Source organism: Phascolarctos cinereus, unplaced genomic scaffold (assembly GCF_003287225.1).
Source record: "Phascolarctos cinereus isolate Bilbo 61053 unplaced genomic scaffold, phaCin_HiC Scaffold_2;HRSCAF=192, whole genome shotgun sequence".
Taxonomy (NCBI): domain Eukaryota; kingdom Metazoa; phylum Chordata; class Mammalia; order Diprotodontia; family Phascolarctidae; genus Phascolarctos; species Phascolarctos cinereus.
In genome coordinates, this window is record NW_027555625.1 from 197,317,944 (window position 1) to 197,340,880 (window position 22,937).

General features: G+C 36.4%; 1 protein-coding gene across 1 annotated transcript; it reads left to right on the plus strand.

Annotated features, from left to right (window-relative positions):
• Nucleotides 1-1,942: 1,942 nt before the first annotated feature.
• Nucleotides 1,943-20,773, plus strand: RSAD2 (radical S-adenosyl methionine domain containing 2). Its single transcript, XM_020992720.2, has 6 exons — nt 1,943-2,354; nt 7,889-8,050; nt 9,854-10,083; nt 14,904-15,053; nt 17,103-17,135; nt 18,248-20,773. Exons 1-6 carry the CDS (start codon nt 2,000-2,002, stop codon nt 18,356-18,358), a joined length of 1,041 nt encoding a protein of 346 aa, XP_020848379.1. The 5' UTR covers nt 1,943-1,999; the 3' UTR covers nt 18,359-20,773.
• The last annotated feature ends 2,164 nt before the right edge of the window (nt 20,774-22,937 follow it).

A 22,937-nucleotide genomic window follows, 5' to 3' on the forward strand; every position in this document is an offset into this window, starting at 1 on the left:
TTGATAGACCAGATTTATGCTTGCTCTGTTCCTGGCCTCCACCAGCACTGCCTGGAGGTCTCCAGCCATGCCACATCCCACCAACCCTTCCTGCTTGCCTAAGCCTCAGTCCTTTCCCCATGCTTCAGACTTCATCACCAATTACCTGTTAGACATTTAAAACGGAATATCATAGTACAATCTTAAATTCAACATATCCACAACTGAATACATTATCTTCCACCTCCCAAACCTTGTCTTATTCCAAAGTTCCCTCTTTCTACTAAAGATACCACCATTTTCCTGCTTCTCAAGCTTGTAATCTTGACATCACATTATCTTTAACTTTAAACTAGCTTTCTCAGTATTGGCACTCCATCTCTTGTCTTCATGCCTTTGTACTGGCAGTTCCCTATTCCTGGAATGGCATGCCTCCTTACTTCTCACAAAAATCCCTCCCTTCCTCTAAGAAATAGCTCAGGCATCATCTTCTTCATGAAAGCTTTCCTGATGCCTCTAACTAATAATGGCCTCTATCCCAAACTAACTTGTACTTAACTAGTATATAAGTGTGTATACACACACACACACACACACATACATATATACACATATACCTGTATACACATACATATATATATATATGTATATACACATATACACATATATATACATACATATTGTATATATGTGTATTTATTAACTTTATATTTATGCTATATACATTTTTATGTGTACTGATTGTTGGTGCTGGACTCAGTCTGAGTTATGCCTTATGCTTTTACCAAATTCTTGCACAAGATATACCAGTACAGACAGCAGATGATTATTTGATTACCAGATACAGTTTAGTATGCTCATCTAAACTGTATCCACTAATATAACTCTCAATTTCAGTTTCTAGGGTGAAGTTGAGGTGTTTTGATGGGGAAGGAAGGATTTGGAGAAAAGAAGGGGTCCCACAAGATGCAGAGAAACTGAGTAGCATTACATAGTTCCTTTCCAAATATCTAATGAATTTTAAGAAACTTTGAATTAATGGGTGCCTTTCTGTAGTCAATGTCCTTGGGAAAATATATTGTGCTGTCTTAGGATGTCAGTGAGTCAGTTTATTTATTTTTCATGTCCCCATTAACCATTAGGGAAAAAAAAAACCAAAAAAAAGCAAAAAAAAAAGTTCAATCTTCACTCAGAGTTCATCACTCCTCTCTGTGGAGGCGGATAGCATTTTTTATCATGAGTCCTTTGGAATGGTCAGTTTACAATTTATTGTCAATTAGTTAATTAATTCTTACAGCCAGAAAGTACTGGGACCACAGTACCTGGCCCTTAGTGAGTGCCAGGAGATGAAAGGAATGAGAAACAAAAAGATTTGAGAGGAAAGCACCTTTGTCCTTTGTTAATTATGGAGTTGTCGGTCCAGAGGGCTCATGGGAAAAGGCAAACTGATTTAGAGTGGAACAATGGGAAGAATATATGTGAGAGAAATTGGCTGCCTCTAATACCCCCCTCCCAACTCTAGATCTTTGATTCTTTAAAGCTAAAAATCATCTGTTAGAATAAGTCTAGGGATATAAGAGAGCTTGAGTGCAGCTTCCGTGGAGAGGTTCAAAATAAGAAAACCTCAGGAAGTTTCCCCAAAATCAAAACAAGACACTGGCCCACTGGAAAATATCTTCCAAAGATCCTCAAGTATAGTACTAGGCCCTAAGTTTAGGTGCAACCTCAAGGCATCCAGAACGCTATAATGTTGTGCTACTGGCAAGCAGTAAGTGAAACAGAATCCTGACAAGTAATTTCGTTTCCTCATAACATGGCTTATGTAATTTCTTGAATGGGTTCCAATTTTCATTTCACTAAGGAAGGAAATCGAAACTACTCAATTGAAAAGAAAAACAAGAAGTGTCAACTCCCACACGTGACACAGAAGCTAACCCATGAGAGCTCTGCATATTTAACAGCAGGATTTGAAGTGAGCTACAGTGGTGTGCTGTGCACAGCAGTCAGACAGCTGGCAGAGATGTGGCTGCTCATGCTAACCGGCTTTGCTGAGAAGCTACTTTATGCTTTTAGCCTCCAGCTGCTGACGTCTCTGTGGAAGATCCTGATACATTTATACTCCCCACTTGGGACACTGCTATGGTTTGCATGTGGCAAAAGGAGCAGTCAGCCCAGGGAGAAGATAGAAGGGAAAAGAGAAGAGATTGCAGGAGACGAAGATGCAGCAGGGGTCTCTGTTAACCCTGTCAGTGTCAACTATCATTTCACACGCCAGTGTAACTACAAATGTGGTTTCTGCTTCCATACTGCTAAAACATCATTTGTGCTTCCCCTGGAGGAAGCCAAGAGAGGTCTCCTTATGCTTAAAGAAGCAGGTGAGTCTGACTTAAGGATCTTCAATGCCTAGCATAGAGTGCTGATAGAGTGCTGGATTCAGAGTCTAAAGCTCTGGCTCCACCTCCACCCATGGGAATTTAGAATTTGGAGGTATGTTAGAGAACATCGAGCCCCTGGATTCTTAACTTTTTTTGTGCAATGGACCACTTTGGCAATATGATAAAGCCTAGGAAGCCCTTCTCAGTATGGTGTCTGTTGCTTACCATTCAAGTTGAAGAAAGTGCTATATTTCAGTTAAAGGTGGGTGAAAATAAAGAAAAATATTTAAGTGTTTTTCTGTCCAAGTTCACAGACCCCTGAAATCCATGCAGCCCAGGTTAAAAACTCCTGATCTGGTTGAACCCTTTATTTTTACAGATGAAAAGGCTGAGGTCCAGAGGGATGAAGCAGCTTACCTGAAATTGCATAGTTAGTAAGAGACAGAGACAAGATCAAAGAGGCTTCTGACTCTAAATCCCATGTCTTTATACTAGCTGTGTGACCTTAAGCAAATCATTTCCTCTATCTTAGTCTCATTACATCATCTGCAAAAAGAATGAGTTGAATTAGATGATGCTAAAGATGCTTTCCATCCCTAAAATCCTATGATAATTTCAGTATGCTGTGTGTATTTGTGTTTATGTATGTACATGTGTGTATAAGTGTGTAAGTTGGGGGAGGGATGACACTAAACAAGAAGTCCTTTTGCAAATAGGCTGAAGGTCTGCTCTAGTGTATTGTTCAGTTCCTTCTTTCCCAGCTAACATCGACAATTTTTCTGTTTTAAAATGCTGAAACAAAATTGAGAAAGAATCCCTGGCCCCTGCCAGTCCCACCAAATCTAATATATATTTATCCTACCAAAGCTTGTTAATTGGATCTAAGAAAAGAAGGAAAAAAAAATTTATAAGGTGAGATAACATTGCAAAAGAGTTTATTCCACCACAAGAACAATATTCAAACAAACCAACCAATAGGGTATGAGTTGAGTGATGTTACAAAGATTTCATGGTTTTATGGTAGGAATTGAATCCGATGTATTAAGAATACAAAAAAAAATACGTAAGCATGGATGAGTTATGACTTGCGCTATTGAAAGGAGCTTTCAAATTAAAATCATAAATCCATCTGAGTATTATTTTTTTCTAAATTATTTTGAGTGGGACACTCTAGGGCAAGAAATGTCTATAATGCTTTTTTTGGGTATCTTGTTGAGGACGGTTTACTTCCCGAGAATTCTCAAGAGAGCAGAAGTTAGGACAAATAAAAAGAAAACATCTCTGCACTAGGGGTTGGAAAGTGGTAGGCTGAGTTTAAATCTGTTCAGAGTGTTCTGAGCAATGTGCAGTGGACAATGATCCGCCAAATGAATATACAGTACATATATATATATGCCTATTCTCAGGAGAATGGCTTATTTATCTCTTCGTTAAAAAGCTACAAGCCAACAATTTGCCTCCAGTAAACAATTTTTGACTTTATCAGGCTTCCCAATCACTGAACACACAACTTCTAACAACAACATGAGTATAGTACCAGGTTAAACAAGCAGACGCAAACTTGAAAGCAGACGTGTCAACAGAATTGTAATCGTGGCCAATTTTATATTCTGTGGACTTTATATCTGTGGACTACTTCTATCCTCCAAAGATAAAAAGTGGCATCTAGTCACTGAAGATAGTTACTGTATCTTTCTGGGACAAGACACTTTCCTCACAACCATCCTGTGAAGAATATAGCGTAAGGATCATTAATTATATTTTACGCATGAAGAAACTGAGGTTCAGAAAGTTAAAGAAACTGACCATAGTCACATGGCTAGTAAGTTAAAGAGCCAGAATTTGCCTCAAGCCCACTGACTCAAGGTCTAATGTACTTGCCACTATACTATATTACTGTACTTCTAATAATTAAGTTTGAATGTGAATATTAGTCATGATGATATCACTGAAATAGAAGTTGTTATTTGGAATAATTAAGCAATATTTCAGATATTTTACCCATACCTTCAAAACTGATTTTGAGAGTGGGTAAATACCTTAAAATTATCTAGTCCAAAAGTTTTTAAATTGGCATTTATAGATAGACATAAGGGGTACATGTGTATATTTAAAAAGATCCAAGAATTTGGTTTTTTTAATATTTGATAACTTTTTCAATATAATTGGTTTCCTTTGCAATCCTATGTATTTTATGTTTTGAATTTTACATTATTCTGAAAATGGGTCCATAGACTATACCAGATGCCAAATGGGTCTATGATACAAAAAAAGGTGGAGAGAAAAAGGTTAAGAATCTCTGAGTCAGTTATACTGACTTAGGACCAAAGGATTTAGAGCTGGAAGGGACCTTAAAGGCTATGTCATCTAATTCTCAGATTTAAAAGTGAAGAAACTAAGTCCTGGAGAGGATAAGTAGTTAGTTCAATGTCCTACAGAAAGTGGTAGAGCCAAGATTTAAGTCTAGAACTTCTAACTCCAAATCTAGCCGTCTTTCCATGCAGAATGTTGCCTTTCCTGAATAGGAGATATTTTAGAATGATAGTTTTAGAACAGCACTGTCTTGCTGGACAGCGATGACTATAAAAGGCTTGTTGGGCTTTGAGCAGAGAAATATAAGAGAAACAGAAACAACTTCCTGTTGTGTTCAGTCATTTTTCAGTTTTGTCCAACTCTTGTGACCCTGTTTGGAGTTTTCTTAGCAAAGATACTAGAGTGGTTTGCCATTTCCTTTTCCAACTCATTTTACAGATGAAGAAAATGAGGTAAACAGGATTAAGTAAATTGCCCAGGGTCACACAGCAAGTTAGTGTCTGAGGCTGAATTTGAAGAGAGTCTTCCTGACTCCAGGCCCATTCCTCTATCCTCTTTGCCACCTAGCTGTCCTAGACTTCCTACTTTGACCAAAACATTTTTTTAAAGAAGAAATGTTTAATATTCAAAGGTGTAGCTCTTTCTGAGATGTGTTACACAATTCCCTATCTTCATAGCAGAAGAATGTTGATGATAATTTAGTTTAGTTATGACTCAGGATAATCATAGTAAATGTCAATTGTGCTGTTGATATGTGAAGATCTGTTTGTCCCTTCACTGACTGCTCATAGACTGTTCCATTGCTCACAACGTTTCACTTCCTCTGGACCATTTCTGATCTCAGTTATCAAGGGATCTGCTTTTTTTCATGAATGGTTATTTATACATCTACCCTCTTCCACTGATTCTTCTGCTCATTGCTCTCTCCTCATTCATTATTCTCCATTTTCCCCATTTTCTTCTGCTCTTTATCTTTGTTTTTTTCTTCTGCTTCTTTTACATTTCTAGACTCAAAGACTCACAAGGTCTTTTGCAGCTATTGTTGTCCAGCAAGACAATGATGTTCTAGAGAACAAACTAAAAAAAATATGGTATGTTAGCTAATATTATCACCGGTGTTTATATTTGGAAATTTATGTGTTTAATTAACTAACTTTCAGACTTTTGAAGATGTGGTTTGTGTAAAAGCTGTATCATAATATTTGTCCCACTTCCAGCATTTAGGATTTTGTGATTAATTCTTGTACTTATCTTTGATAATTATGTTTTTGGTCCAGACCTGAGATTTCATTAGCTTGTGTTTAGGGGTGGTGGTATGGAGGGTGCTTTCAGGGTGGAAACTACTTCCATTAAACCTTTTGATTTCTGTAATTAATGATGTATGAAGAACTATGAATGGCTGGTCTTGACTTTTCCCAAGGCCAAAGGTATTACAGTTGGAAAGGTTTAGATTAGACTTTGGGAAATTGAAGATATTACCAAGAGAGCCCAGGATAACACTTTCATTTTACAGATGTATGAAGAAACTGGAATCTAAGGTAATTAAATAACTTACCCAAGGTCACACAGCTAGACTGTGGTAGAAATGGAAATTGGATCCAGGTACCATATTGTCTCCTGATTCCATAATGTCTCCATCTTAAAAAATAAATCCTTTATAAGACAAGTCTTTCTGGAGTTGCTTAGATGAAAGGACAAACACACTAACAATTAGAGCTGAACAGAATTCAAAAAGGCTGTCACCAGTGATTCCCTTCCCTCCTCCCTAAAATTCTTGGAGCTGAGCTGGATAACCACTGTTATTCCTGGCTGTCCTTCTTGGTATTTGTGTAACCTTGGGCCAATCACTTAACCTTTACATTCTTTAGCTTCCTCATCTATTAAAAAAAAAAGGATTTGGACTACAGAACTGTAAATGAAAGAAGGGAAGAGTGGAAGAAGGACAGGTTGGACAAGACGGTCATCTATAATCCTATCCAGGTCTGAGATTCTGTAATTTTGTTAAAGAAAGGGTTAATAAAATGATTCCCTTACCATCTAGCCTCAGTGCACTAAATTGCCTGTCAGCCACATAATTTCTTAATTCCATCCTGCATCCCTGAGCCATGGCATACTTTCTTCATTGTTTTCCTTGACTATTCTGGACCAAGTCATTCTCTCCTTAATCTGTGTTTGTATCTGCTAGTACTTATGTCTGTATGACTCCATTTGACATAGTATCCATTATTATCCAGTATTCCATTGCATGATATCAAACTTTCTTGTATTTACATCTTAACCCTCCAACTGGACTATAAGGCTCTTGAGAGAAGAAACTTCAGACCTTGGGATTTAGAGCTGGAAGGAACATTAGAAGTCCTCTAATCTAAATTTTTTAAAAAATATTTTTGATAGATGAGGAAGCTGAATAATGGAAAGATTAAGTGATTGGCCCAAGGTTACACAAATGTCAAGAAGGACAGCCAGGAATAAAACTCAGTTTATAAGATGATAGGATCCAAGATCATAGCTCTGGAGCTAAAAAAGGACCTCAGAGGGCAACTAGGCCAACCCCTCATTTCACATATGAGTAAACCGAGGCTCATGGAAATTAAGCTATTAACCCAAGATTACACATAGAAAGTATCAAAGGAAGGAATTTGAACACAAGTCCTCTGACTTTCAATCCTCCCTATCACAACTGTATCTTATACTTCTTTGTTTCCTGGAAATATTCCTGGTGCCTTGTAGAGTGCCTTGCACATTTTGAGGGCTTACCCAATGCTGCTTATTATGAGTGAATTAGGTGTTGCTCCAAAAAAATTTGATAATTAAATCTAATTGAATTAAGATTATATTCCCATCACATAAAAACCAAAATTTAAAGCTAGTTGTTTTGCAATTTAAAAATACTGCATAGTAATTATGGATATGAGTATTATGTAAGTTGTCTAATTGTTTTTAAAATAGTAAATTTTTTCTATGCACATAGTAGATGCTTAATGTTTGCTAAGTGAATGAAGGATTGTTTATAAGTTAACAAACCCAGAAACAAAGCACTCTGTAAAGGTCAGCTATTATCTGTTTAATAGTTCCTAGTGTGCTATTTGAATATAAGGGCTGTGGTTTTTTTCATTCTTTTATTCTGACTCCCTGACACAGGGGCTTTGCATATATTAAGTATATAATGAATGCTTCCTTAATTTAAATTAAAAATATTTTTTTCCTCTGCCATTTGACAGGTATGGAGAAGATTAACTTTTCAGGAGGAGAGCCATTTCTACATGACAGGGGAGAATTCCTAGGCAAGTTGGTGAAATTCTGCAAAAAAGAACTAAAACTCCCCAGTGTCAGCATCGTGAGTAATGGGAGCCTGATTAGACAGAAATGGTTCAAGGATTATGGTGAGTGGCATTCTTATGTGCTAACATATTTGGTACTTTGTACACTATTTTCTATTATTATTAGAGTCTATTCTTCCTTTCTCCCAGAGGACTGAGACCAGCTGTGCTAGGGAACTAGAATGGGGAAAAATCAAAACTTCCAGAACCTTAGGCCATCTAGTCCAAAGCCCTTTCTTCACAAAAACAAGGAAACTGATGGCCAAGGAGATTGTGACTTACCCAAGGGCACACAGATACAGGAAGTAATTAACTGAGATAGGATTCAAACTCGGGTCTTCAGATTCCAAATTCAATGTTCTTACCACTACACCATGCCATTCATTTTTAGAGAAGAAAATGAGTCAAGACTAAAAGCTTCAGAGGATTTATGAACAAGTGGAACTTAAGATGCACCTTGAATGATCAACTCGATATATGGCATAGTTGAAAGAAGACTTAATTAGGAATCAAGAGAAGTGGGCTCTAGTTCCAATTTTGCCACTGTCCAGCCTTGTTTAGTGAACAAGTATCTTGGCCTTAAATTCCTGTCAATTAAATCAGGGAATTGAATTAGATCATCTCTAAAGTTCCTTCTTCAGCTCTGTGAATCCTGTGGCTCTTCAGGTAGAAGATGGGATTATAGGAGGAACATGGGTGAAAACTTGGACATGATAATAAGGTCATAGGGTCATGGGATTTAGAAGAGGAGGGGACCTAACAAATTATCTAGACTAGTTCCCCTATTTATACAGAGGAGCACCCATAGATCACACAGGAGAAGTGATGTACTCAAGCTCATATAGGCAGTAAGTAGCAGAGTTGGAGTTCCTATGACTCCAGGTCAGTCATATGTTTGGATTGACTGGAATGGAGGGATACATTGGAGAACAGCTGGAGATAATAATTAAAGAGCTAACATTTATACAGCTCTTCAGGCTTCTCAAAGCACTTAATATACGTGATCTCATATGAGCCCTGCAACAGGCCTATGATGTAAGTGTCATTGTTATCCGTAATTTACAGATAAGGAATATAAGATTCAGAGATTTGCCTAAGGTCAGACAGCTAGTAAATGTCAGAGTCCCTCGACTAAATGATCTTGAAGTCTCTTTCAACCTTTTCACAGTCTATGCTTCTATGTCTGTGTTCAACAGCTGGTACCATCCCTTTACTTGATACTTGGCATTGTCAATACACATTTTTTTAAAAATTCATGTTTATTCATACTTTTCAAAATATATGTACATAAAAAGGAAGATTTACAACAGAAACGATTGCCTTACATGCAGCACAAATTCCGATATATGCATGATGGTATCACAAATGAGTATGAATCTAAATCAAGCTAATCTTCACAAGTCCATTCCCTAGCCAAACTGAGGCTACCAAAAGCAATTGTGATATATGAATTATGTCTCAGGGAGTTGGGAAAGAAATAAATCTTTTTTAATAGAATAGAGAGAAAACATAGTAGAAAATTACCTTGGACTTCAGGTTTCTTGTCTAGAACATGAAGGTGTTCCGATTACATGGCCTCTGAGGTATCTTCTAGCTTTCAGATCTATGATACCATTCACATATGCACATGTGTGTACATATGTGTATGACCACCTATATATGTACATACAAATACATGCATATATAAACACTGAAATATGCATATATAAATGCAATACACATGCACATATACATATGTATGTGTATATATATGCATACATAGATATATATATGTATATACACACATTGATGAAGATTTGTAAGCTATTCACTATATACCTAGTTCTCGGAAAGGTAAAAGTGAATACTTTGTTTTTTCCCCTCTAGGTGAATACCTAGACATTCTTGCTATTTCATGTGATAGTTTTGATGAGCAAATCAATGCACTGATTGGCCGTGGACAAGGGAAGAAGAATCATGCGGAAAATTTGTGGAAGCTGAGAAGGTGGTGTGCAGATTACAGGGTTGCTTTCAAGATCAATTCTGTTATTAACAGATTTAATGTGGAAGAAGACATGAATGAGCAGATTCAATCCTTAAATCCCGTTCGCTGGAAAGTAAGTACATAACCATATTTGTCAGAATTTTTTTTTAAATAAAGCAACATTTTAGAGAGGTTGTTGTTCGCAAGGTTTGGGACAACTCAAGCTCAGTGAAGCTTGGAGATAAGGGATCTAGGCTCCTAGTTTCAGTTGTTTCACTGGTTGTGTGGAAGCATCATGCTCTACCCATTCTTAATTCTTTATCTAAAATATTCTTAATATTCCATCTAAAGTTTTCCTAGTGGATATTACAATGCCTAGAAACCTTCTCACCCATATCTTTCACAACATCTTTAAGAGAAGATCCATTCAGCAGGCCAGAGACCTTTCTCTGGTTCTTTTCCTCTGGTTCTCCATTTGCAAAACAGGAATGATAGCCCTTGGGGGGAGTATGAGGAAAAAAGCTAGAAGATATGCTAAACACTTACAAATATCTCAGAGGAAAGGCTGTGTGGAATTATTATTATTATATTATTATATTATTATTATTATTATTATTATTATTATTATTATTATTATTATTTTATTTAAGATATAGGAACCAGACTTGTGGTTTAATTGGCATAAAAAATTTCCAGGTGAGAAAACTTCCTCTCCTAATTCAGAACAACACCTTTGCTTTGACTCTACCTCCTCTTCACCAGAAACTTAGACTCAGCCTTTGGAACATGCTGGGCTCCAGTAGACCTTTTTTGGCCTTATCTTTGCTAGCTAAGGCCTCCGTCACAATTTTCCATGTCCCCAGTGTCCCTTCTAGCTTTATATATTTTCTTCTCCCATTAGAATGCAAGCACCTGAGGCCAGGGAATTTCTTGTCTTTGCATCCCTAGCTCTTAGCGCAGTGCTTGACTCATAGTAAAGCACTTAATAAATACTTTATCTAACAATGTAGGCATTATATGAACTTACAGTCTTAGAGAATTGCTAGCCTGGAATACTGAGAGACTCAGTGACTTACCCAGGGTCACACAACATGTAAAAATTTAATAAAAAATGATATTTATATAAAAAAATGGCTCATTGATAAATGAGCTTGTACCTTAAGGGGAAAATAAATTCTTCTAAATAAGAAAGTATGAGGCAGCCTAGAGCAGTAGAAAGGGAGCCAACCTTAAAGCCAGAGAGACTTACATTCAAGTTTGACTTCTGACACATACTGGATTTGGGACCCTGGGTAAGTCTCTCATGCATTCAGTGCTCTAGGTGGCTCTAAGATGGAGATGGAGTCCTGTGTCCAAGACTTTGATTTGTTCTATGGTTGCATAAAAAGGGAAGGGTCTTGTATTTTGCATATTTTTAATTTTATTGATGCTTTTATTTCATTGTATTAATTTCTAAAGGTATCACTACCCCTTTCCCCACCTGGAGATCCTTTTCTTGCAAAAAATAAAAAGAAAAAGAAAGAGGGAAATAAAAGCAGTTTAGCAAATTTGAACACATATTCTGAATCTGAGAGTATATTCAACATTCCACACCTGTGTTCTTCCCCACTGCAATGAATGAGAGAAGTTGAATTTTCTCAGCACTTTTCTGAGTATTTTTACACAGTGTTCAATTTGCTTTTTTGTTATTGTTATTTCTGTTTACATTGTTGTGATCATTGTGGATATTATTTGCCTTTTTCTGCTCGCTTCCTTCTTCATGAGTCCATGTAAGTCTTTCCATGTTTCTCTATCTTCATATTCATTTTTTTCTTATGCTGCAGTAATATTCTATTATATTCGAATATGTCATAATATGTCTAGCAGTTTCCAAATTGTTGGACATTTACTTCGATTCTAAGTATTTGCTACTATATTAAAAATTTGCTATCTATATTTTGGTAAATATGGGACCTTTCTGTTGTTTTATCTCCTCAGACTCCCTTCTTAGCCATGAGATCTCTATGTCTAAGAATATGTGTGTTTTAACTACTTTTGAAAAAAAAAACATAATTCTAAATTGCTTTCTAGAATGGTTGGATTGCTCTAATAGTGTGTTAGTGGCAATCTTCCCATCACCCCATCACCACTGATTCTTTCCATCTTTTATCATCTTAGTCAGCTTTGGGGACATAAGGTAGTACCATGGAGTTGTATTAATTTGCCTATCTCTTTATTGTTAATGATTTGGAGGACTACTGATACAATGGGGGGAAAATAACTGACTCTAGGGGCAGATGACCTTGGTTAAATTCTGCCTCTGCTGTGTACTCCTTGTTTGACCAAGGTAAAAATCATTTAACCTTTCTGGGCCCCAGTTTCCTCATCCATAAAATGAGGGAGGTGAACTACTGGAATTCTGAGGTCCCTTCCAGCTCTAAATATATAAACCTAATCTTCTGCAGTTTTTAATAGTTTGTAAATCTTTTTTTAGAGAACTGTTTATTCACATCCTTTGACTGCTAATCCAGTAAAACATGGCTTTTGGTCTTATGTGTCTGCGGTAACTCTTCATATAGCTATAACTTCAGGTCCTTACCAAAGATATTTGATGCAAATATTTTTCTCAGTTGACAGTTTCCTTTCTTATCCTTGCTGCATTGATTTTGTTTCTCCAAAAGCTTTTCAGTTTCATATAACTGAAATTATTTGTTTTAACTTTATTTGATTAAGAATTCTCTACCACACCTAGCCATAGTGGTGAAAGATGGCATCAATCTATTTTTCTCCAATCTTTTTTCTTTGTAGTGTAACCTTTTGCTCACATATTTCCAATTAGAACTTATTAGAGTGTTTGGCATAAGATGTTGGTCTGAACCTAGGATTTGCCAAGATGTTTTCTAGTTCTCCCAGCAGTCATATGGGGAGCTCTTCATGAAGTAATTTATTTTCACTGATTTATTGAATACTGTGTCAGTGAATTAGACTGGTTTCAAATCTTGCTTATCTAGATTATTCCTCTCCTCCGTATTTTCTTGTTGTTTTGTTTTGTGTTTTTTTAAGCCAATACTTAGTAGTCTTCATGATTCTGCTTTATAAGATAATTTGAGAACTGGTAATGCTAGGAGAAAGTATATTCAAGTACCACATCTTCAAAGAAATACTCAGGTGGTGGTCTTTAATATTTGGGAGGAATAGGGAATGATCTCTTACTTCTTAAAGTAGAGGGTTTAATGAGATTGGCAGCTAACTAAATAATGATTGTCCTTCAATATGAAATGACACTTGGGTCTCTGTTCTACCCCAATTTGGCCCACTTACCACATCAAGAAATATAGAACTTTAGACTCAGGAGATTATCATCAGCCAAAGAGAATTCACTAGGTCAGAACTAGGGCCACAATGCAGAGGTCATGGCATCCAGGGGAAAAAAGGAGTGGGTATGTTGGGGCATTTTTTTTAGTGGTTTAAAAGATATGAGACATTAAAGCACTCTTTTCTCCTTGGATGGAATGAGAGACTTCTTTATGATCTAATGGGTTTAGACAAGATGATCACTGAGTCCTTTCATGCCCCAACTCTCAGTGATCCTATGATCCTATGATCCATCCAGACTCTGAAATTCAATAATTATCAACTTGGAAAGGGCTCACTTATAGTCTGCTAAAAAGTAAACTTTGCCACAAATATGTAATTTTATTTTGTCTCTTCCATTAAGCATAGAATCTTTTATTAAAATATACAGATTACTTTTATGTTTGGGCTATTGTAACAGCCTCCTAATGTGACTTCCTACCTTAAGCTTCTCCCCCTTTATCCTCTTCACAATAGCCAGTTATGTTGCTAAAGCACAGATCTGAGTGCCTCAGTCCCCCCTACTTAATAAAAGACTGTCTATCTCCTCTAGGATTAAATACAAACTCCTCTGGCATTTAAAGGCCATTACAGTCAGATGGCATCCTACCATTCTAGCCTTGTTAAACAGTCTTCTTCATATAATCTACAATCCAACCAAACTGGAGCTCTTGCTATTCCTTACATAGTTTTCCACCTCCTATGCCCATGCCTTTACATAAGCTGTCCCCCATGCTTGAAATGCCTTCCTTCCTCATTTTTACCTTTTGGAATCACTTTTTATTGTTCAGTCATTTCAGTCACAGTCAACTCTTCATGACCCCATTGGGGTTTTCTTGGCAAAGATATTTTAGTGGTTTGCCATTCCTTCTCCAGATCATTTTACAGATGAGGAACTGAGTCAAACAAGGTTAAGTGACTTACACAGGGTCACACAGCTGGTAAATGTCTAAGTCTAGATTTGATCTCAGCAAGATGAGTCTTTTGACTTCAGACCCAGTACTCTATCCACAGTGCCACCTACTTGCCCCTTAGAATCACTAGTTGCCTCTAAAATTCAGCTCAGGCTCCACATCCTACATGAAATCTTTTCTGATTCCCCCAAGAAGCTAGTGCCTCCCCCCAATTACTTTTCATTTATTAATTTTGCATATATTTGTATGCACTGTCTCCCCTTAAAGCCTGCAACTCTTTCACTGCTTCTTTTTTGTCCTTGTATCCCCATCACCTCACGTAAGTGCCTTGCACATTCTCTTTAAGCAGATCTAAAAATTATATTAGTTGAAATTTACATTCAACCTATCTGCCACTTCCTGGAATATGTATAAAAATAAGAGATATATAAACCTAAAATGCTATATAAATATGAATAATAATTAATGTTATTTAAAGTATCTGTTGAATGCTTCTGCTGCTGGGTGAAATTCTTCCTTCTTTACAGACCTTACAGGAACTACTTATATGTCCCTGAAGTGACTTTTCTGTGTAACAAACTTTTGTTTAATTCAAAGGGAATTCTGTGTGTAAAGGAGAGAGGAAAGTGAGCTGCAGGAGAGAGCTCTGATTCCTTAATAATGAAAGGTACTTTGAAGAAAACAATGACAATGCGATGCCTTTCAGGTGTTCCAGTGCCTGATCATTGAGGGGGAGAATGCTGGGGAAGATGCCCTGAGAGAAGCAGAGCGCTTTGTTATTAGTGATGAGGACTTTGAAAAATTCCTAGACCGGCATAAAGCTGTCTCCTGTTTGGTACCTGAATCTAATAATAAGGTAATGATGAAGAAAAGTGATTCCTTTTACTGCCAGAGATTTAGATTAAGCACAAAGAAAAAAAATTTTAGAAGATCATTGATTTTATTCTGGATGGGACTTCAGAAGTCATCTAGTCCAAGCCTCTCATTTTACAGGTGGGGAAATTGAAGCCCAGTGAGCAGGAGAGTTTTGCCCAAGGTGATATAGGTAGGAAGTAGCAGAGCCAGCACTTGAATCCAGGGCTTTAGATTCCAAATCCTCAAATTCGTTCCACTCAACCTTGGGAAAGTGGACTTAGGGTCTGAGGAACTCTATTTGAATCTCTCCTCTCTGTGGCCTCACATAAATGACAAAGTTCTTTTGAAATGAGAGCTTAAGCTTTTGTCTTTTAGCAGTACATGTTACGAGACTTTTTCTTTTCAGTCCCAGAAGACCTACTCACATATTTTGAAAGGAATTTTTGATTTTCCTTTATGATCTAGTGGGAATATATATGTATAAATAGCATGTGTATATGTGTGTGTATGTGTGTGTGTGCGTATGTGTAAGAGAGAGACAGAGATAGAGACAGAGACAGAAACAGAGAGACAGACAGAGATACATACACAGAGACAGACAGAGAGAGGGACACAGACAGAGAGAGAGAGAGAGAGAGAGAGAGAGAGAGAGAGAGAGACAGACAGACAGACAGACATAGAGGTGGAGAAGTAGATAGAGTATTAGACTTTATCAAACCTGAGTTCAAATCCAGCCTCAAACACTTCCTAGATAAGTGGCCTGAGCAAATCATTTAACCTCTATCTGCAATAGCACCTACTTCCCAGGGTTGTTGTGAGATTCAAATGAGTTATTTGTAAAGTTCTCTGTAAACCTTAAAATGCTATTATTATTCTTTTACTCTTAGCTCTAAGTATTTGTATGAACATATACAAATTATTACTTCATAGAATCTCCAAGTTAGAAAGGCCTTTAGAGGTCATTTAATTCAACTAACCATAAGAGGAATCCTGTTTTCACCGTATTCCTGAAAAGTGATCTTGTATTTTCTGCTATGTGGCAGTGATAGTGCAGTGTAACAGATGCTGGGTTTAGGGTCAGAGGATCTGGTCTGGAATCCTGGCTCTGCTAATACTTAATACTTGCATAACCCAGGACAAGCTACTTTCCCTCTCTGAGCCTCAGTTTCCTCCTCTGTAAAATGAGGGAATAAGACTAAATGACCTCTGAGATCCCCTTCCACTCTAAATTTTGGTGGGGAAGCTACTGCCCATGGCTACACCAAAGCAACCCATTTAACTTTTGGATAGCTCTAATTGTTAGGAACTATTTCCCGATGTGGAATCAAAAGTTGCCTCTCAAAACTCTCTACCGTTTGTTTCTGGTTCAGTTCTCTGTGGCCAAGCAGAGTAAGATTAATCCCTCTTCCATTAACAACCCTTCAAATACTCAAAGATAGTTATATTTCTTTTCTTTTTTTTATATTTATTTTAAGGATAGTTCTATTTCAACCAATCCCCATATGGGATGATCTCCAGGTACCTCACCATGCTTCAAATTCTTTTCCAGTTTTTAATGTCTTTTCTAAAATATGGTACTAAGAACCGAAAACAAAACCCCAGATGTGACCCAATCAGGGCAGAGTACTCAGGGCTTTCATGTTCTTGTTTGTATAACCAGGAGGTGGGACTTAATGACCTTCTAGCTTTAATGTGTTATGAGTCTATGACAAATATGCTTTCAAAGATCTACTAGTTCATCCACATGGGTACTCTTTCCACTGACATTGACCCTTCAAATTTGCCATGATCCAAAGATTCACCATTTGTTAGTCATCCTTTCACTGGGGATCCTTTCTGGACCTCAGTCATAGACAGGCTGTCACCAGGCTTGTGCTGAAATATTGCCAGTGTGGTAGGTTTGACAGCTCGTTGTCTGCTGACATAATCTTCAAGGACTGCAGGTCATCGCCATGCTGCAGTGGAGCATTTGAATAACACTTTAGTGGATCATGTAAAAAAAAACATTTGAAATTAAATTTTTGATGATTTTTTTTCTTTTGCATTGCAGATGAAAGATTCTTACCTCATTCTGGATGAATATGTAAGTCAACAAGTTATAAAAATAATATTGCTTTGCAAATCAGCAGTTAAGCACAACTATACTTGTATTTTAATGAGCTAAGCCATGCATATATTTTTGAGTGCTTCTTAAGCAGTAGTTCATATTTCTAAAAGAATGATATATTAATGAGTAATTATTTCTTGTCAAACCAAATATCCACTTGTGGTTGTTTATGGAAAATGTTCGCTGTGACAAAGGATTTTTTTTTAGCTTTCTTTAAAACTAATTTGTTTTACATTCGTCAGAATCCATTTTAGGATTGAGACTGTGTAGTGATAGAGTAGTGCTTTGGCAATTATTCAGTAAAACTGATTATGGTAGAGAGCCAATCTGCATGATTCAAAAGTGGAGTTTTTATTTTTATTTTGGAGGGCAAAATAATTTCTTTGGGATAGTTAAAAGAGCATTGGCCTGGGTGTCAATAGACCTGGCCTTCCCCACTAACTGTCTGGGTAACCTTGGGCAAGTGATTCCACCTTTCTCAGTCTTAGCCTTCCCATCTGTAAGTAAATGGATTGGACTAGAGGTCCTCAAGTTCCCTTCTGCCACTAATGTTTAACGATTCTTTTCGTGGTTCTGAATCTCTCATTTAGCTGTTGAGTTTTCTTAGAGCAGCCAAATGAACTGCTAGATCACCACTTTGCTTTCTGAAAATCACATCTGAGCCAAAATGTGGATTTGGAGATGTTAGTTCATTTCAATTCAACAGAAATTTGTTGAATTACTATTACTAAGTGCTAGGACTGTGTCAGACCTAGTGATGAACACAAAGTCATAGCCTCTACCGACAAGGAACTTAAGATTTCTGCTCTTGTCTTTCCAACTAAATAACAATATAGGCACTATGTAATCCAACCAGTGAAAGTACAGGCTTAGGACTCTTAGAACCTCACTATATACTTAGTCAACAAGCATTTATCAAATACCTATTCTGTGACAGGCATTATACTAAGAACTGTTGGGGGGAAAAAAGGAAGGAAAAACAACAACACATGTAAAGCCGAGGGTGGTTAGGCCCTTATCAAGTGTTAGAGATAGTAGGTGATAGGAGCATTTCAGCGTGTACTAATTTTCTATCATAAATTTTCTAGATGCGCTTTCTGGATTGTACAAAGGGCCGAAAGGATCCTTCTAAGTCAATTCTGGATGTGGGAGTAGAAGAGGCCATAAAATTCAGTGGCTTTGATGAAAAATGTTTTTAAAGCGAGGAGGAAAGTATAAATGGAGTAAAGCAGACCTTAAGCTGGACTGGTGAAGATCATGAAAATGTTGGCACACATGAAAAGGGAATCCTGAAGATAAATGAGTGCTCATCTTTTTCAGCATTGTAATCCTGTTTCTGAATTACATCTGAACGACATCATATTTTTTTATCATGCAGACGATCCATAGGATTTTAGACCTTACAGGTCATCTGTTCTAACACCTTCATTTTGCAAAGGCAGAAACCAGCAACCACAGACACTGCCGTATGATACATGTTAAAGAGACAAATAGGAAAGCTTAACAGGACTTGAATGCTTCTTGCAGCACCCAGTATGATCACAAGGGGGCGTATGGCTATTATGGAATACTCTCCACAGTAGATAGTTGTGTGGAACTAGGTAGGCTTTTGCTTGGAGGTAGCAATGACACTGTCAGAAAAACTAGTAAACTAGACCCATTTTTGTTCAGAATGACTTTCTAAGGATAATATAACTACTTTAATGAAAATAATGTCCTGTTATTTGGCTGAATTGATCTTTCCAACAAGTGGGAAAGAAAATTTATCTGCATGTGTTTTGTTTTTGTTTTTAATTTTTTTTTCCTGCTTAAGTTTTGTTTAAGGCACTGAACTCGTAATCAGAAAAACTTTGGTTTGAATCCTGCCAAAACGATGCTTTCCAGATCTAAATCTATAGTGCTATGATCTGTCCAACTACCTAGTTTACCCCTCACTTATTCACTACCAGATTCCAGCCTATGATTTCAAAGCATTCATTCATTTAATACACATTTCTTAATTACCTACTGTTTGCTAGGAACTGTGCTAAGCATTAGATACAAAAAGAGTTCAAAAAACCCCCTCAATGAACTTACATTCTACTGGGAGAGACAACATGCAAACAAATATAAACAAAACAAGCTATATGCAGGATAAGTAGGAAATAATTAAGAGGAAAAACATTGGAATTAAGAGGGGTTAGGGAAGACTTCCTGTAGAAGGTGAATTTTAGTTGGGACTTCGTGGGATTTTTATTATTAGTTAATACATTTAGAGTTGGAAGGGACTTCAGAAGGCAGCTAATCTACTGGACTCATTTATTTTTTTTTTAAAAAGACAAAATAAAGACAGAGAAGCAGAGAACTTACATGACTTGCCCAAGGTCTCATAGGCATTAATTATCAGAAGTGAAATTTGGCTCAAGTCCTCTGTCTCCACAGCCAACACTTTTCCCACCCTAATACACAGTATTATTAAAATTCAGATGTGATTGTACTTCAGTATTCTGAGAGGGGTGGGGAGTATTTTGAGAGAGAGTATCTGTTTCCAAGTGTTTATGGTCCAATATATCAGAGTTGTTTTTGTTTTCATTGTTCAGTGTTACTCCTTTGGAGACAAAGAAATTCCTAATTCTAGTCATTTCCGTATAAATACTCCAGCACTGTCTTATATTTCTCTAGTGCTAAGGTTTACATTTTTTTTTTGCACAATAAATCAGTAAGGTATATAATTCAAGTGTTCATTTTACAGATGAGGAAACTAAGTCTCAGAGAGGGGAAGGTCATGGCTATACCATTAACTACATATGTCTAAAAGTACTACATCTTGAGTAATATTAAAATATGTTTTAAAAAACCCTCTCTTTTGTTTAACCTACATTAATCAATCAATGAACGTTTATTTTGTTAAGCGCCTGCTATGTACCTAGTACTATGTTAATAGCTAGGGATGCAAAATGAGAATGAAACAATCCCTCCTCTCAAAAGAATACAAATGGAGTGTTAATAATTGTTTATTATATACATATATATTGTCTTCTACATTTAAGCTTATGTTGTTATATGGAGTTTTGACTAGCTAGAATCATAACCAGAAAGTTTGATGCCCAAGACAAATCACACAAAATGGCTCAGGGTTTGAAATAGTCTCTCAAATTAACTTTTTAAGAGGAATTCAGTTGAGAAGCAGAGTAGAGAGATGCAAGGCCTTAGCAATAGAGACTTTCCTTTGAAAGTGTACCATCTGATAACTTCTTACTTTGACCAATTATTCATTAAGAGGTATATTTCTATTTCTATGACATAAGGAGTCTCAGTGGTGCTACAGGCCTCTAAATTTCAGTGCCCTGGGGTAAAGTATTTATTACTCCACTCTAGTTTTATCTCTATAACACAGAGACAAAACAAGGCAGCAGCTATACCAGAAACTGATTTATTTAAGAATTCTAACCTTTCAGAATGTCCTTTGTTGTAATAGGCTATGTTTGATGTCTTTGATTTTGTTCCTATGTAAAAATTGTTTATTTAAAATAAGTGTGTAGATGAAAGTTTGTTTTCTAGGACTTTTTTCTTTTATATGACAGCTTTAGACATTAGCAAAATGTTGTATGTTGAAATAAAATATTTTTAAGTCATTCATTTCTCTATATATGTTGTTATTTTACAAATTATTCTTCAGGTTCAGCTCACTTGACTTTGCATCAGTTCTTAAAAGTCTTCCCAGGTTTCTCTGAAACCATCCTTTTCACTGTTTTTCATAACCAAATAAGGTTGTATTACATTCCTGTACTGCAACTTGTTCAATCATTCTCCATCTGATAGGTACCCCTTTAGTTTTCAAATTATAAAAAGAGCTGCATAAATATTTGAGCTATTATAAATATTTATGTACATATAGTTCACTCTCCTCTTAGACCATGCATCCTTCTCTAAGTATTACAGTGTACTGAAATGTGGGGTAAAGGGTAGTATTCTTAGAAGCAATTATGTGCATTTATAAAAAGCTTTGATTAGGAACTGGTAGGTTTTAATAATCAGTAAAATTATCAGTAATAAATGAGTACACTTCAAATAATCTAATTAGCACTAAGCCTTGATGTAATAGGATAATGAAGAAAAAGAGTTTCTGTATTATCTTACAGATTTGGTCTGTAACCTATAGTAAAAAGGAAGAGAAATCCAGAATGAAAGTCTCATATCATTTTGCCAGTTTGCCACACCAATCAAATGATCAGAGAATTATTTTACAAAGCTAGGAAAATATAACAAAATTCATCTGGAAGAACAAAAGATCAATAATATCAAGGGAATCAATGAAAAAAATGTGAAGGAAGGCAGCCTAGCAGTTCCAGATTTTAAACTATGTTACAAAGCAGTAAATATGAAAACACTTTGGTACTGGTTAAGAAATAGAGTGATGGATAAATGGAATAGATTAGTTACACAATACATAGTAGTAAATGTCCACAGTAATCTAGAATTTGATAAATCCAAAGTTCCAAGCTTTGGGGGGCAAGAATTCATCATTTGACAAAAATTTCTGGGAAAACTGGGAAGCACTTTGGCAGAAAGTAGGCACAGACCAACATTTCACACTGTATAGCAAAGTAAGATCAAAATGGATAAATAATTTAGACCTAAAGGGTGATGTAATAAGCAAATTAGGGGAACATGAAAAATGTACGTGTCAGATCTATGGATAAGAGAAGAGTTTATGACCAAACAAGAAATGTAAATTTGATATTTGTAATTTTAGATATCCATAATATATGGAATATAGATTCAGTGTGGCATGCAGAATAGAGAACAGGCCTCAGATTCAGGAATACCTGGATTCAAGTCTTGGCTCTGACACATACTGGTTGGAGGACCCTAAGAAAATCATTCAACCTCTCAATGCCCCAGACAACTCTCTAAGACTATAAATTGTAGGCAGATACTATTCTGTATTTGATGAGAAAAATTTTGCATGGGACATTCACTGTATTGATAAAATCATAGGTATAGTCTCTCTTCCTGCTCCCAAAGGGGGATATTAAATGTCTTTCTGTCTCTGTCAGTCTCTCTCACTCTCACTCTCTGTCTCTCTCTCCTCCTCCTCCTCTTCCTCCTCCTCTCTTCTTTGTCTCTCTTTTCTTCTCTATATCTTTGTCTCTGTCTCTGTTTCTAACACACATACACAGTTCAGCAAATGTTTATTAAGTCCTCACATCAGGGTCTTCTAATGTTTCATGAAGATGACTCTGGACCTTCATAAGTTATGTCAGTGAAGTACAAATACCTGTAGGTTCTTCTAAGATTGTCCCAACAATGGTCTTTGTATTTGTTATTTGAAATAGTATGGCAAAAACCGGGCATAGACCAACATCTCACACTGTATACGTAGATAAAGTCAAAATGGGTATAGGATTTAGATATAAAGACTGATACTATAAGCAAAATAGGAGAGAAAGAAATAGACTTTCAGACCTATGGAGAAGTGAAGAATTTATAACCAAACAAGAGATAGAGGACATTATGAAATACAAAGTGGATTGTTTTAATTATATTAAATTGAAAAGTTTTTGCACAAAGAAAGCCAATGCAACCTAGTTTAGAAGGTAAGTAGAAAGCTGGAAAACAATTTTTATAGCCAGTGTCTCTGATAAAGGCCTCATTTCTAAAATATATAGAGAACTGAGCCAAATTTATAAGAATACAAGTCATTGCCCAATTGATAAATGGTCGAAAGATATGAATAGTCAGTTCTCAAATGGAGAAATTAAAGCTATCTATAGTCATACGAACACATGCTCTAAA

Coding starts and splice junctions, on each gene's coding strand:
- RSAD2 (XM_020992720.2), top strand. CDS start 2,000: ATGTGGCTGCTCATGCTAACCGGCTTTGCTGAGAAGCTACTTTATGCT. Junction 2,355..7,888: donor CCTTATGCTTAAAGAAGCAG/GTGAGTCTGACT, acceptor GCCATTTGACAG/GTATGGAGAAGATTAACTTT. Junction 10,084..14,903: donor TAAATCCCGTTCGCTGGAAA/GTAAGTACATAA, acceptor GATGCCTTTCAG/GTGTTCCAGTGCCTGATCAT.